This window comes from Sceloporus undulatus, chromosome 2 (genome assembly GCF_019175285.1).
Source record: "Sceloporus undulatus isolate JIND9_A2432 ecotype Alabama chromosome 2, SceUnd_v1.1, whole genome shotgun sequence".
Lineage (NCBI taxonomy): Eukaryota > Metazoa > Chordata > Lepidosauria > Squamata > Phrynosomatidae > Sceloporus > Sceloporus undulatus.
This window is the reverse complement of record NC_056523.1, coordinates 260,171,567-260,186,634: the sequence shown is the minus strand read 5'-3', so window position 1 is coordinate 260,186,634 and position 15,068 is coordinate 260,171,567. Positions and strand designations below refer to the sequence as shown.

The window sequence follows — 15,068 nt, the reverse complement described above, 5'->3', positions numbered from 1 at the left end:
TATGATCTGACCTGGATGTTCCAGTGATCAGTCTGGCTGCTGCATTTTGAACTAGCTGAAGCTTCCGAACTTGGTACAAAGGTAGCCCCATGTAGAGCGCATTGCAGAAATCTAGTTGAGAGATTACCAGTGCATGTATCACTGTTTCAAGGTCCTTTCGATCCAGGTGGGGGCGCAGTTGGTGTAGCAGACGAAGCTGGTACCAAGCACTCCTGGCCATCGCATCCACTTGAGATAACTGTAGAGAGGAGTCCAGGAGTACTCCCAAACTGCGAACTTTGTCCTTTAGGGGAAGCATGACCTTGTCCAGGACAGGTTGGAAAACCTCCATCACTGGACTTGGGGAACCTATCATGAGTACCTCCGTTTTCTCTGGATTCAGCTATATAGGTCCCCTTCTTGGTAATCCTTCTATTTTGATGTTGTCTCTTCAGCCAGTGAGAGCCATACTGGGCATTATAGGCGGATTACAGACCGCCCTCTGGCGGCCAGTCTCCCGCCGCTGCCGTTTGCAGTGTCCTGAGAGCCGCAGTGGCCAAACTGCACGACTCCCATATGCTCTGAGGAAGGAGCGCGGAAATCGCGCTCCTTCCTGGGCCCTGGAAGTGGCGCCGCAAAGTGCAAGGCGCACTTTTATGACGTCACTTCCGCCGTGACACGTCTGGACGCTATGCGCCCATGACGTAATAATGGCAGCGCCCATGTGGATGGGCGCTGCCATTTAGTGCGCGCTCCACGTGTACTAGGGAGAAGGGTCATGAGAAAAGTAAGACCTTTCCTAACCCTAGTACGCACGGAGCGTGTACTATATGGCGGTCTGTAACCCGCCATACTTGCCACTATAGGAACATCTTTAACACAACCTTTGTGATGCAGGAGTTGCAGGTCCACCGTGAGGAAGTTCGGCTTCAGTCCTCCTGTCCAGTCTTCTTCTCAGTTTCAGTACGGAGACCACAAGTATGAACACTACTTGAGATGGTCATACAGTCGCTTCTGATGCATTTATCACACTGTGCATACTCTGCTGTCCTGGCTTTAGTCCAACACGGTCCAGCATCGGTTGACTCAAATCATACTAAGAGCAATGCGTCTCAAAATCAGACCATATCTTGGCCAGCTCAAGCTGAAGCATGAATGGTATGAAGAAAAAGTCTGCTCCTTCTACCTCCACTGTTGCCAGTGCTAGTCAAACCATCCATCTTTCTATGATATCTGGTACTTTTAGATCTGATTCTGATTTGGTGATTGTGCCTACTGGGAAGTCTTGTTCAATTAAGTTAGGTGCCACATACCCTTCTTCCCCAACTGATGATGTCAAGGTGTTTGTTTATCAGATGCCAAATCTCTCAACATTATGGTCCTGCAACAACTCAACTCAATTGAGAACCCAGTTTTCCAGTGAATCCAATCTCAAGCCACCACTCCTGTAGCTCTACCAATATTTCCATACCTCATGCAAGTTATCCAGAAGTCTTGGTTGACACAGTCATCCATTCCATCCACTTCCAGTAAGTTAGAGACACTCTACAAGGTGGATGGTTCACCCATTCCTCCTCTTGGACAGCATCTGAAACCTAATTCTGTTATTGTCGCTGCTCGGTTAAGAGCTTTGTGCTATCTGTATTCCACACCAGCAGACAAGGAGGCCAAGAAGCTCAATCCTATGGGGAAGACATTTTGAGGATGTTCTCTTCCTTCAAAACTATGTTAATTTTGTCATTCTTGTTGCATGACATGTTGGGGCAGGGGTTGTTGTGCTTATGTTTGTTGATTATATACACATTTTTCAGTAAAAATTTATTGTTTGCACTGACACTCCCACGTCCTACTTTTTGTAGCTTGCCAGTTTCCCAGTTGTGTGATTCACAGAGACTATGAAGAAGAAGAAGAGGTTATATACCTGTACTTGTAGCTCTTTGAGTGGTCGTCTGTGAAGTCACACTACCCTGCCAACCCTCACCTCATCATGTCTTGCTGGTTCTCAGGGATGGCTGCATCGGCGCCCTTTATAGGGTTTTGGTGGGAAGCCCTTTATATGGGGCTGCCAGAGGTGGGTGGGGCTACCACCACATTCTTCAGAGCACTGTAGAACACTCCAAAAGAGGCACTGCTCTGGTGCAGGATAACCTAGTTGTATGACTTCACAGATGACCAATGAAGAGCTGTAGTGCAAGGTATGTAACCTGTCCATTTGGCTGTTGGTGTCAGTCTCCTGGGTATCTCATAGAGAACAGTTAGAACTGTTCCCTTCACACTGGTCTTAGTTTCACTAATAGTGTGGTTTACCCATCTTTTACATATGTGACTGCCTATTTCTTCCTGCTCTGGCAAGGCAAGGTAGAGAGCTGATCATCAGCATGATGATAACTTGAGAGGACAAGAATATTTGTTTTCTGTTTGTTTCTCAGGTGAAAAAGGGCTTACCTGTTGTTTTGGAAACTCCATTATAAAGAATACAGGCAGTCACAAAGCTATTATAAGATTCTTTTTCCTTCAGAAATATTCACCTGCATAGAAATGTATGTATTTTTCTTTATAGAAATATGCTTACTAATAACATGGTACTCCAGGTTGCTGCACAACTTCTCCCAGCAGTTCTATATAGATGTTAAAATAATTACATATAGATTTTCAAAGACAGACAGCATGGTGTAGTGATTAGAGCATTGGACTACAACTCTGGAGATCAGGATTTACATGGCCATGTAAACCCATTGGGTGACCTTGGGCATGTGATGCTCTCTCAGCCTCTAAAGCAAAGGCAAACCCCTCTGAACAAATCTTGCCAAGAAAACCCTGTGATAGGTTGTGATAGACTGGATAGATCTTAAGTACATTCATGGTTATCCTACCCCTATTCTTATATCAACTGTAGAACATTCATATTCTTTCCCTTTTGTTTCTCACAAAAATCTCTTGGAGGTAGATTTCTAATCCTGAAAAGCAATTATGCTTTTTTCTCCTTTTTTTTAAGAAAGATAATTTATAACTAGTAACCAATCTTTCTTATAACGATTGATATTTCCAAGAAAGGAGGCATAAAATATTTTAAATCATAAAAGAATTATAACAGATAATAGTTTTAATCCACCTATCATTTCCGAAACATATCAGAAATGTGAAGCAAGAATATGTTAGGGAAATCCCTGCCCTTCCTGGTTTGCACAAATTAAAATTTATTTGAAAACAATCTTTATTGTGTATATGTGTTGTTGTTGTTGTTTAAATAGTAATAGGAAAAGCAATGCCCTTTGGGGGAGTGACTGCATTTCAGTAACAGTAGTATAAAAGAATGGTAGTCATACTGAATAACAAAAAACAGTAGGGAATTAAATTGACACAAAGGAGCAAGGAGTCTTGAAGAGAAATTTGCTGTTATTTTTAAATCAGGGAAGGAAGAGAGTATTCTCTCAGTTCATGTGATGTGTCTGGACTTGGGTATGTCCCCCCTTCTCCTCCTAAGTGATGCCTTAGGGAATATTACTTCAATCAGTGATTGGAGTCCATCTTTAAACAGGCTGCTTATTGTAAACTTAATTGATCTGTATATTAAGGGCTTCCTTTGCGTGAGTGTTAAGCTAAGTGCTTTGTCTGCCAGACTACCACAGAGCACTCCATTGTGTCTGATTTCCTAGCCCATATATCTTACCACAGCTGATGGTATCCATTTGCTACAAGATAACAGCTGTGTAGCTACCCATTGAATGAAGCTGCTGTTTTCAGGTAGGGACAGCTGGGTTGTCACCAGGTATGGAAAGGACCGACCATCTGCATTCCTCAAGGTTATAAGGGTGCCCCTGACCTTTCCCCTGTAAAAGTGATTTGACATCACTTCTGGGAAAGAAAACAGTTTCAGACTAGAGCATCATTTTAAGTGAAGACCTTAAAGACATTTCTTTAACCTGTGAGTTAAATACATCTTTATATACCACCAGAAAACTTTGGTTAGGGGAAAGTTTAAATGTACTAAAGTTTAAAATGTAATAAATATTTGCATAATATTTTGAAAATGCAAACAACATTTGTTCTAGTGACTTGGTGGTTATGAAGACTACAATAGACATGGTGGGTTAGAATTTTACCCTTACTTTCTCTGCTGCAGTTCTAAGTAAAATCACCTCCTCTTAAGCTGGCATTTGCTGGGAGTGTACATGAAGTACAAAGAACTATTTTGCATAATTTTTAATTTGATCTTGATCATATTGTCAAAGAAGGTCATGGATGTTTCATAAGTGTGTACTGTATTTCAAAAAAGAATGCAAATTGTGAGTATGATCTCAGTGACAGTTAATGAGGGTTTTAAAGTGATTTGAAATGATATTATTAATAATGGTATTTTGGATAAAAATTCAAATCAAGGAAAAAGAGATGTTTTAAACTATTTACAGTGTGGAGGAGAGTGTCTAGAAATTGTTGTTGCCATTACTGTTATTATTAAATAGTTCTTTTCAAGCAGTCTTCTATGTTAAATCCTGTTATAATGTGTATATAACAATATTTTGCTGCCTTGAGTTGCTGGTGTCACATTTAGCTCCAAATGCTTTATTCCTTTCATCCTTTTGTGGCAGCTGTCACCCCATGTCTGGAGAATGCTCCTGCAAGCCTGGTTGGTCTGGACTCTACTGTAATGAGACATGTTCGCCAGGATTCTATGGCGAATCATGTCAACAGATCTGCAGTTGTCAAAATGGTGCTGACTGTGACAGTGTGAAAGGAAAATGCATTTGTGCTCCAGGATTTAAGGTAAGTAGTCCTGATTCACATCACCAGCTGTTTCAGCAGTTACCCTTTGGTCACAGTCCCCTGATTCTAGTGAGAACTGATAAGGAGCAAATACTTGGAAACTTTCAGAGAAATTAAAAGCAAGAGGAAGTTTTAATCTCACGTCTAGAGATCATGGAATTTAATAAATGGTTCTGCTAGAGTCATTTGCCATATATATGAGATTGAAAGAGTGGAAAATTTCTAATGAAGTATAAATATTAACCACAGTGGAGAAAAGGCTTGAAGAATAGCAGATACATTTCTTATCCCGGGATTTAAATGATGAGGTTGCATAATACTCACTATAAATAAAGCACACGTGGGCATGTGGCCCACAGGTGCCCTCCTGCTGCCGTCAAAATATGCTAGCCAGTGTTGAACTTGTGCTCCTCCAGCCCCCTGATCAGCTGTTTGGGCTTAAGGGCTTAAGAAATAGCATTGGGATATGTGTTCAAATATTTACCCAGTTAAAAGCAGTGGACAGCATCTGCATTTGAATGCCTATTATTCTATGCTTCAAATTTAAACTTGCAATTTTAACAAACAAGGTTATTTGAGACACTCTGAAGTGTTTATTTGGATGCCTAAGGCGGGGTACAGACCGCCGCTTTGCGGCGGTCTGCCGCCGCCGCCAGTAGGTCCGCGGGGGAGCCGGAGCCTTCACACGGCCCGACTCCCGCGCGGACCGAAAAAGAAGCTCCAAAATGGAGCTTCTTTTTCCGTCGCGTTTGCGACATAGCGAGGCCCCAGGGGCGCGCTCGCTACGTCACAAGCGGCGCGACGCGTACGGACGCTCAGCGTCCGATACGCAAAGATGGCGCCGGCCATGTAGAAGGGCCGGTGCCATCTTGTACGGACGGAGTCCGTACTAGGCCCAGGGGCGTCTATAAGAGACGCCCCTTTTTTAAAATGGGACGTTCGGAGGACGTCCCAAATGGCGGTGCAGAAAGCACCTAAGTCAGAACATTATAAAACTCTGTGGAAATGAAGAAGACAGATTTGACACATCCCACTTTATTTTGTGTGTGTGTGTGTCTATAGGCTATTAGATCTTGTCAGTATTTGCATAATTCCAAAGTGAGCTAATGAAAATCTAGAATGGTTTAAGGCTGTGATGGCGAACCTGTGGTACGGGTGGCATGCAATGCCATTTCGCCCAGCAGGGGTCAGGGAGAAGGAGGAACAGGCGTGCATGTGCCCATTGCTCTTCCTCCTTGCCATTTCCCGGCCTTCAGCTGTTTTTCTGAGACAGCTGGAAGCCAGAAAATGGTGCTGGGGAGAAGGAGCAACAGGCACACACCTTTGGCTCCTCTTCCCTGCTTCCTTCCGGCCTTCGGCTGTCTCTCAGAAACAGGTGGAGACAGGGAGGAGGTGTCAGGGATGATGGGAGTTGTAGCTCTTCACCTCTGGCTCGAACTCACCACCTTGTTACGCACCGGCGCTGACCAGTTTTGGCCAGTGGATAAAGCTTTGCTCTAAAGCAGCAGAGTTACAGAGAATAGGCTGAAGACCCTGACAAACTCTCCAAGCCTTCTCACTCTTGCTTCCACAGAAGTCTTCACCCTTCTTCAGGATCCAGCTGGCTCTTGTAGCTTCACCCAAGACACCAGACAACTCAGTTGTCTTATATAAAAGATCTACTTTATTCTACTATGTACAGCTCCAAAACTATCCAATACAACTCCTCACTACTACTCACACAACTACCCACAAAATACATTGGGATTCAAAGCCATTATTATAGTCATTGCAAGATACCACCCACTCTTGTCTGTTTCCACCCAGTGGGCGTGTATAACCATTCTCATTGGTTCTCTTGGTTCATCCCACAATTAATGATTTCATCATCTCAACCTTGTCCTCTTAACAATTCTCAGGTGCTTACAATTATCCACTTAGCATTTCTCTCCTTGGCATTTAGGACTTGTTAATTACATTACCTATTATACCTGTGTGGCTTCTAATTGCTTTTGCTGAGTCATCCTGACTCTCACATACATGTTTTATTTCATTCACTGTATGTCCCTTGTTGCTTTTTCCTTAACAGGAGGAGCCAGAGGTGAATGCCACTGGCTCCTCCCCTGTACTTTGCCCAGCCTTCAGCTTCTGACAGAGAGGCAACTGGGAGGTGGGAAAAGGGTGGAGGAGAGTAGGAGTGACCGGCATGTGCCAGTTGCTCCTCCCCAGGGACCTTTCCCAGTTTCCAGCTGCCTCTGGAGGGACAGCTACGGGCAGGGAGAAGAGGAGCAACTGGTGCGTCTCTCCCTAGCTTCTAGCTGTCTCTCAGAATAGCTTATCGCACAGGCCCTGGAACAGGCCTGTTGCGTCACAAAAGGAGGCGTGATGGGAATGGGCGGCAGCATAGAATGCTGTTTACCGCACATGAGAATGTCACCGCTGCCGGAAGTTCCCATCGCATTCTGGATGCATCCCAGAGGGAGCAATTTTCTGGAACAGTTTAGAAGCTTTCCTGAAAATCTCCCCCTCTGGGACGTATCTGGAACATGAAAGGAACGTCCAGCAGTGGCGTTCTCCTGTGCGGTAAACAGCGTTCTATTCCGCCTCCCGTTCCCATCACGCCTCCATTTGTAATGCGACAGGGCCATTCCAGGGCCTATGCAATAAGGTCTAGAGACAACTGGAGGCCGGGGAAAGGGTGGGGAGAGAAGCGCCGCCCCAGAAACCTTGCATCTTGAGGGTGGAAACCCCACTCCAGAGAGCAGAAGCACCTGCCAGAAAAAAAATTATTTCAGGCACACGGCCCCAAAAAGTTTAGCCATCACTGGTCTAAGGGATTTTACATATGTTACATTTCCCCCTTTTTGTTTCGATATGTAAATTACTGTATTCACTACAGTGTGGGTTTTTTTTGGGGGGGGTATTTCTTTGTTTTGCTTGTTTACTATGCTGTGGTAAAGAAGCTTGTATGTACAGATAATTTTCTGCAAAGAGATTATTTTGATGCAGAAATAAAGTAACATATGAAGCAGTCCTTAAATATGTGTTCTTCTTTGAAATTAAATGGAAACAATTATTCAAAGATTGCTGGTTTAATTATTGTAGTTGAAAAGGGGAGAAAAAGACTTAATCAAATTACATTCCTTTCCTTATCATTGCCCCTTTGGCATATTTTCTCTGTTTTAGGGTTCTGATTGTTCTGTTCCTTGCACTCTTGGAACATATGGATTAAATTGTTCATCCACATGCAACTGCAAAAATGAAGCCATCTGTTCTCCCGTGGATGGTTCTTGTACCTGTAAAGCAGGTAAGGTAAATAATTTACCTCTTGTAATATGGAATTCATATGAAATATTAAAAAAATTGGAATGGACCATTGAAACAAACAAAAAGGGAAGACCAATTTAAGATAATCATGAATATTTAAGATAGCAAGCTGCTGGTCCTTTCCAATTATTGTTAAGTTGTTAAATATAAGTAAAAATACACCTATCCCCAAAATAGGGACACCTTCCTTGTTCTGGCTTTCTTTCTCTGTGACATATAAGCACCATTCTTGCAATCCAGTTCTTCTCAAACCCCAGCAATTTTGATCTTACTGTTCTGCAGTAAACCAAAGTAAGATACCCAGAAGGAAACACAAATAGATAACAGAATTTCTGTGAAATGGTTGTGGACTCAAATATTTTCTTGATCTCAGCAGACACTTACAATTCCAAAGAAACAAATAGGCAAATGGAAAAGATAGTAAGATAGCTAGGTTTACAAAATGCTTTTTAAATTTGTTATGGAAGTTCATATTGATATGCTTAAAAAATGCATCTAAGGGCTGAAACAAACGGCCCATTTGAGCTCACTTGGGGGTGTGACATTTAGACGCACCATGCCTCCAGGCATGAGAGAAGCCAGACCGGCAATTACATGCCAGCCAGCTTCTCTTCCACTTGGGAGCGTGGTGCCTTCTTTCAGCCCCCAAAAGGAGCTGATCTTATCTGCTCTTTTTGGGGGGAGAAGATAGCTGGATTGGGGCTGGGCATCTGTTTGCCCTGGTTCCGATCCAGCCTAAAAGGGGCGGCTCTAAGCTGCCCCTTTTGGGCTTTCTGTATCCCCCTAAAGCACTTAATTTTGTAGTTAAAGACTCTGGTAATGATATAGATTCTTTAGAACATGGGTATTTTGTATATGTTATCTGTTATATTCAACATACTTATTTTTCTTCTCTTTCCTGTAAACAAAGTATAAAATTCAAAAATACAGTTTGCCTACCCAGAATAAAGAGACATACAAAATCTATAAATAAATTAAGGGCCACTTTATTAACTGTTTAATTCTGCATGTAATTTTATATTTTTTGTGCATTTTTTGGGCTATGAGGCCATGTTCTACAACAGTTTATTCCTGTTTCATCAGCAGCTGGGGCTGACATCTTCAGAGAATGCTGGCATGGAAGAGAGTGGGCTATATATAACTGTCGATTGAGAGGAACTGATTTACATGTTAATCTGTGTATTGTTCTGTTGTTGAATGGCAAGGCCTCATGGTGTCTATTTAATTAATGATCCATTGTATGCTGGGAAACCCCCTGATCCTGGGTGATGTTCATTTGCATGTGCGGAGTCTTGATTTTGGTAGTCCAACTTTGTTTACTTTCAAGGTTTCTTCTTTCCTGATGAAGTTGACCAGGTGTATATGGATTTCCATGGCTTCCCTGACCTGATAGTTGTTGGCATGGTCAGACTGTCAGTGTTTTCAAACAGCATTTTATGCCTAGGATGGTTTATAATGTTTTCTGCTACTGCAAAATTTTTAGTCTGCAATGTCTCTCATGTTCCTTGATTTATGTTTGAACACTGTGTTTGGTAGTCCCTATGTAGACATGTCCACAGCTGCACGGTATGCGATAAACTCCTGCAGCAGTGAGTGGGTCTCTCCTGTCCTTTTTTGAGCACAGCATTTGCTGGATTTTCTTGGTTGGTTTGTAGACCATGTGGAAGTTTCCCTATTCTGTCTGTGACTTCCCTTTGGGTGGTTGTTTGTCTTCACGCCTATGGGTTTTTCTGGGTCTGGTCGCCCTTCTGATGTCTGAGCTGGAGTAATCATTAGCCTGTAGAACCCAGTCTTGGTGCTTCAATTCGTCTTTCAGGAACTAGGGTTCAGAGATCCTTTTTGCCCAGTCTACAAGTGTTTTTATTGTTCTTCTTTTTTTGTCCTGGGTGATGGTTGGAGTTCTTGTGTAGGTATTTGTCCATGTATGTAGGTTTTCTGTATACTTTGTGGCTCAGCAATTGGTTCAGTTTGCAGATCATATTATTTTTATTTGATGTTTTTAATTATTTTTATTGTAATATGTTTTTTAAATGTTTTTTATTTGTGAGCTACCTTAAGTCCCTTTCTGAAAAAAAAAAGCAACATAAAAATGAAACAAACAAACAAACAATACTGGAGACACCTCATCTACATCTCTGGATAACTGTTCCCAGTGTTCTCATGTAGAGGCTAAGTAGCATCAGAGACATAGTAAAGTCCTGTGGAATTAATTTCATTTCGGGCATTAACAGTCCTTCAGTCTGAGAATAATGTGCATGTGAATATATTACATAATACAAATAATATGGTTGGGATGGGGTTTCCTGAGCTATTTCCAGATCAACTCTTAAGAGTAGATGAACTACACCTACTGTTTTACATCCAAACAGGATTTCAGAATTTGAATTAATTGCTTAAGAGATGCACTTTGCTTTAATTGTTGCAGGTTGGCATGGAGTAGACTGCTCTATAAATTGCCCGAGTGGGACATGGGGTCTTGGCTGTAATTTAACCTGTCAGTGCCTTAATGGAGGGGCATGCAATACTCTGGATGGATCTTGTACCTGTGCTCCTGGATGGAATGGGGAAAAATGTGAACATCCTTGTCAGGTAAGCAAACACACTCCAGGATGAGTGAAAGGGTTATATTGAAAATATTGAAGAAAAGAAGTTGTTTTAATAATACTTGCTTTCTTACTTCACAAAGGGCTAAAATAGACTGGTAAAAGGGGTGACTTGAAGACAAATTTGGGCCAGGGCAACTGCATATTGTGGCCCCAATCCATCTTGAAGCTGCCCGAAGAAGAAGTGGCAAAGATCTGCTCCTTTTTTGGGCATCAAAAAGCTGGCTTTGCACTCATGCCATGCCCAGAAACCAGCCTCATGGTGTTCCAGTGGTGTGCGGCATGGCATGTAAACGCTGCATCACTGGAGTGTCATGAAGCTGCCCCTGTGTAAATAAATATTATTTATTGTTATTATTTTAATTGGACTATTCTATTTTTAGATTATTGTAATATTTCATTGTTTAATTCTGTTTTAGAGGAGAGAAGGAAGGGGATATTGAGATTTTATATGGAATTTTAATATGTAAGCCGCCTTGATTATCTTTGATAGAGCCCATCACTCTGTCCTTATTATATTTTTATTGTGTTATTAACAGATATTTTAACCTCAAATTTTAATTGTATCATGTTTAATCCTGTTTTAAGGTGGGAATTTGAGACATAATATTGAATGTGGATATTTTAATGTGTTGTGAGCTGCTTTGATTATCTCGTCATTTATTTATTTATTTATTTATTTATTTCTATTATTATTGTTTATTATAAATGGCCGGGTGGCTTCCAGGCAGCATGGGAGCATGTGGTGTGTAAACGCCATGCTCCATTTCGCCTGGAAGGCAGCTTAACTTGCTGGTCTGTTCTGGCTCTTACTCTATATTGTACAGAGTAAGTAAGGTATCAGTATTACTTTGTGCAAAATAAAACAAGTATGTACACAAACTGTATTCAAACTACCTTTACCAGAATATATTGAAAGTATTTCCTCTCAAATCTGATTCTATGCAAAGGAAGTGCTTCTTTTAGTCTATCCTTCTTTATGTGAAAATGGATTACAAAGATAAACTGGAGACTGCTATTCTTTAGTCACATGCCATATTGCTCTGCCTTATAAATGAATAATAGAACTGAATCACTAATCCCTAAGCTGTGCTATAAAAATAGTGGTGTGAATGTCAGATAGTAGCAAATAAATTGTATTTTGCTCTATATTTCAGATTCCATTTTCAGTGTGAGCATTTTTAGCACTAGAAGTCAGTTTCCCCCATTCTCGCTGCCTCATAAGTATCCCCATCCCAATAGATCTAGAAGTAGAAGAGGTAAACGTCTTCTGTCATATTTCTCTATGGTCACTCAATGCTTTTCCTGGGTGTGAATTATCCTTGCATTTTTTCCTCAACAGAAGGTAGTCTTTGATGTCAAAGATCAAGACCCATATCAAGTCAGTTAAACCACCAATCTCCAGTTTCTTGTAATATCTGTTAAAAGCAGATGCATGTTTAGTCTGTTAGGAAAAACATACAGACATTTGAGAACTATAAATTACAAGAGGTAGGAGGTGGGTTTAATGCATGTTTTAAAACACTTGCACATTGCCTCTTCAGTAGGAAGTAAATAACTTTTGGTCTTTAGTAATGAAAAGGCAGGTGGTTATTCTGTGTTCTCTTCTATTGGGTAAGCAGACTTGGGGTTCATACATGGTAATTGTAATAACTTTCCCTCTTCTTATTGTTTTCCTAGGATGTGTATATATTGGTCAGTGTGGTAGATCAGCTTACTCATGTGAATGTATAATTACCACTTTCAGTGAGCACAGCTGATTCCTATTTACCCCATGAAGTAAAGAAATGAGGCTTTAACTACCCATGTGTGAGCTGCAGCACCTAAAATAATATTCACTATCATTTCTTCTTCCCTTGGTAGGATGGCACATACGGGTTGGATTGTGCAGAGCGCTGTGACTGCAGCCATGCAGATGGCTGTCACCCAACTACTGGCTACTGTCGCTGTCTCCCAGGATGGTCAGGTAAATTTGAAATCAGTAGGGCATTAAGGGAGCAGCTCTTAACTCTTCTCTCAATGGATAATACTTTGATCAGTTTATTAACAAGTATTCCCATTATATAATCAAACTTTGTGGTGTTAGGGGTTGTACAGACTGGCCCTCAGGGACCACATGCTGCAGCCCCAATCTCTCCTTTCTGGAAAGGGCACCATAGCCACCAGCACATGTTTTTCCACACTCCTTTGGTGTTGCGTCATGTAGATGCAGGAGCGCCGTGATGTCACACGCCATGTGGAGTGGTGCACAGCATCACACTGACCTGGGAGTGGAGCTGGGGCATGCGTCATGGTGATGCCATGCTTCAACTCCACCCTCAGGCCAGCCTTAATGGCCGGTCTGTCGAGCCCCATAGTCATGTATTTAAATGACTGCGTTTAGCCCAACAATTTTGCATGGCGTTGTTCCAGAATGTGGTCCATTCCAGTGTTCTCCTGAAAACACAGTGTCTAAAACCTAGCTCCTGTTTGCAGGAAATACTGTTTTCACTGAGAAAAAACAGCCATGATTTGGTGATCCAATCTGTATCATACATGACTGCTTTCCCCTACCCCAAATAAAAGTACAAGTACACCTACCTTAAAGTCGATGTATCGTGAACAGTAAATTTCTTTAATAGCAAGTTTGGCAACAAAGGCAGAAATAGGGATAATTTTTAAAAGCACTTCTGTATTTCTCCAGTTTCTGCAAGCTTTTCAGAACTAACAATATGCACATATGAAATGTGGGTGGAGGGGGGAGAGCCAGGTAAAATAAGTCCTACATAAGTAAACAAAAACATTTTGAATATTCTAGAGAACACTTGAAAGCTTCTTCCAAAATGTATCTAGGGTTCACCTTTATTCTTTCACCAGCCTCCACTTTTCTTTTTGGTCTATAGATATTTTTCAACATTGTGGAGAGAACTAGTAAGACAGACTAATCTGCATCCTCCCTTCTCTCTTTTTTTATTGTTCATGTTCGAGGGGGTATTGTAAAGTTTTAATTATCACCTTCAATAAAATGTGACAGAAAGTTTCTTTTCTGAATTGTAGTTGTTAACTTACCTCTACGTAGTCACCATCCAGATTTACACATTTTTCACCAGCATTTCTTGATCCTCCAAATACCATTATTGTAGAAGTCTGCAGATTGCGCCTTACGAGGATTTTACACTAGTCATTTCTGGCACAACCTGTCACAAAAATAAAGGACACAATGTGCTGATTTTCTCAACAATATGCCCTTAGGGACCAATGATGACACTGTCAAAATTTCATCAATATACTGTAATAACTTCCGGGTGATACTTATTACTTTACAGTACCCCCTTGTAAAGTGAAACCTGCAGACTTCTACAATATCAGTATTTGGAGGGTCAAGAAATGCTGGGGAAAATGTGTAAATCTGGATGGTGACTACATGAAATAAATCAACAGCTACAAATCAAAACAAATTTTCCGTCAATTTTTTAAAAGGTGATAATTAAAATTTTATGATACCCCCTTGTATGCTCAGTAAGGCATTCTACAGGCAACCATTGTTTACCTTGTCCATTGAAAGCAGGCACACACAGCTACAGTGTGTGTAACGTTATTTTTCTAGCTTAAGCTTTATTACATAGTTTACTGTACACACTGTTGCATCCTGACACTGAAGGTCTGTGATTCTGCAGCCCTCCTACACCACCCTCCCAATGCCTATGCTGTTAAACATAAAACAAAAGAAAACAAAAAACCCTTTTTAGCTGGACAGGGGGAAATTGGGGGCTGGACAGGCATAGAAAAGACTTTATAGAAAGGAGCTTCTTTATCAGAGGCTATGGCGGGTTACAGACCGCCGAAATGCGGCGGTCTCCCACCGCCGCATGCAGCGTCCAGGAGCCACAGCGGCCAAACCACGCAGCTCCCGGACGCTCCGAGGAAGGAGCGCGGAAATCGCACTCCTTCCTGGGTCCCAGAAAAGACGTCGTGAGGCTCTAGTCACGCACTCGCGGCGTCTCTTCCGGGGCGCAACGTGCGGACACACAGCGTCCGCTACATCAATATGGCGGCGGCCATGTGGAAAGGCTGCCGCCATTTGTTACGGACTCTGTCTGTAATAGGAGTAGGGGCGCCTGGAAGAGACGCCCCTTTTTCAAAATGGGACGTCCTAAGGATGTCCCTTATGGCAGTCTGTAACCCGCCTTTGTTAATGAGGTAGCAGTGGCTGGCTGTTAGGGATGTTTCCACCTCTTAATGTTGAGGCTGGATGGTTAGGACATATGCCTTTTGCCAACTAAAAATTATTACTATATATTGGTGGTCTTGCCAACATTCTGACACTAACTTTTTCACAGTGGGATTTTGGTTGCATGTCCCATTAGCAAACTAAAAAGTCCATTAACAAACATGGTAAGAAAGAACCAAGTTTGCAAAGAAAGCTACTAAGAGCCT

At 41.8% G+C, this 15,068-nt stretch overlaps 1 protein-coding gene across 2 annotated transcripts in view; it reads left to right on the top strand.

The window, feature by feature from the left end:
• Positions 1 to 15,068, top strand: part of MEGF10 (multiple EGF like domains 10) — a 164,036-nt gene that overhangs the window by 102,878 nt on the left and 46,090 nt on the right. For both annotated transcript variants that reach the window (XM_042455237.1, XM_042455236.1), the window contains exons 10-13: positions 4,569 to 4,743; positions 7,909 to 8,029; positions 10,475 to 10,638; positions 12,516 to 12,618. In XM_042455237.1, coding sequence (XP_042311171.1) covers positions 4,569 to 4,743; positions 7,909 to 8,029; positions 10,475 to 10,638; positions 12,516 to 12,618 — 563 coding nt within the window. The remainder of the gene's footprint in view (positions 1 to 4,568; positions 4,744 to 7,908; positions 8,030 to 10,474; positions 10,639 to 12,515; positions 12,619 to 15,068) is intronic.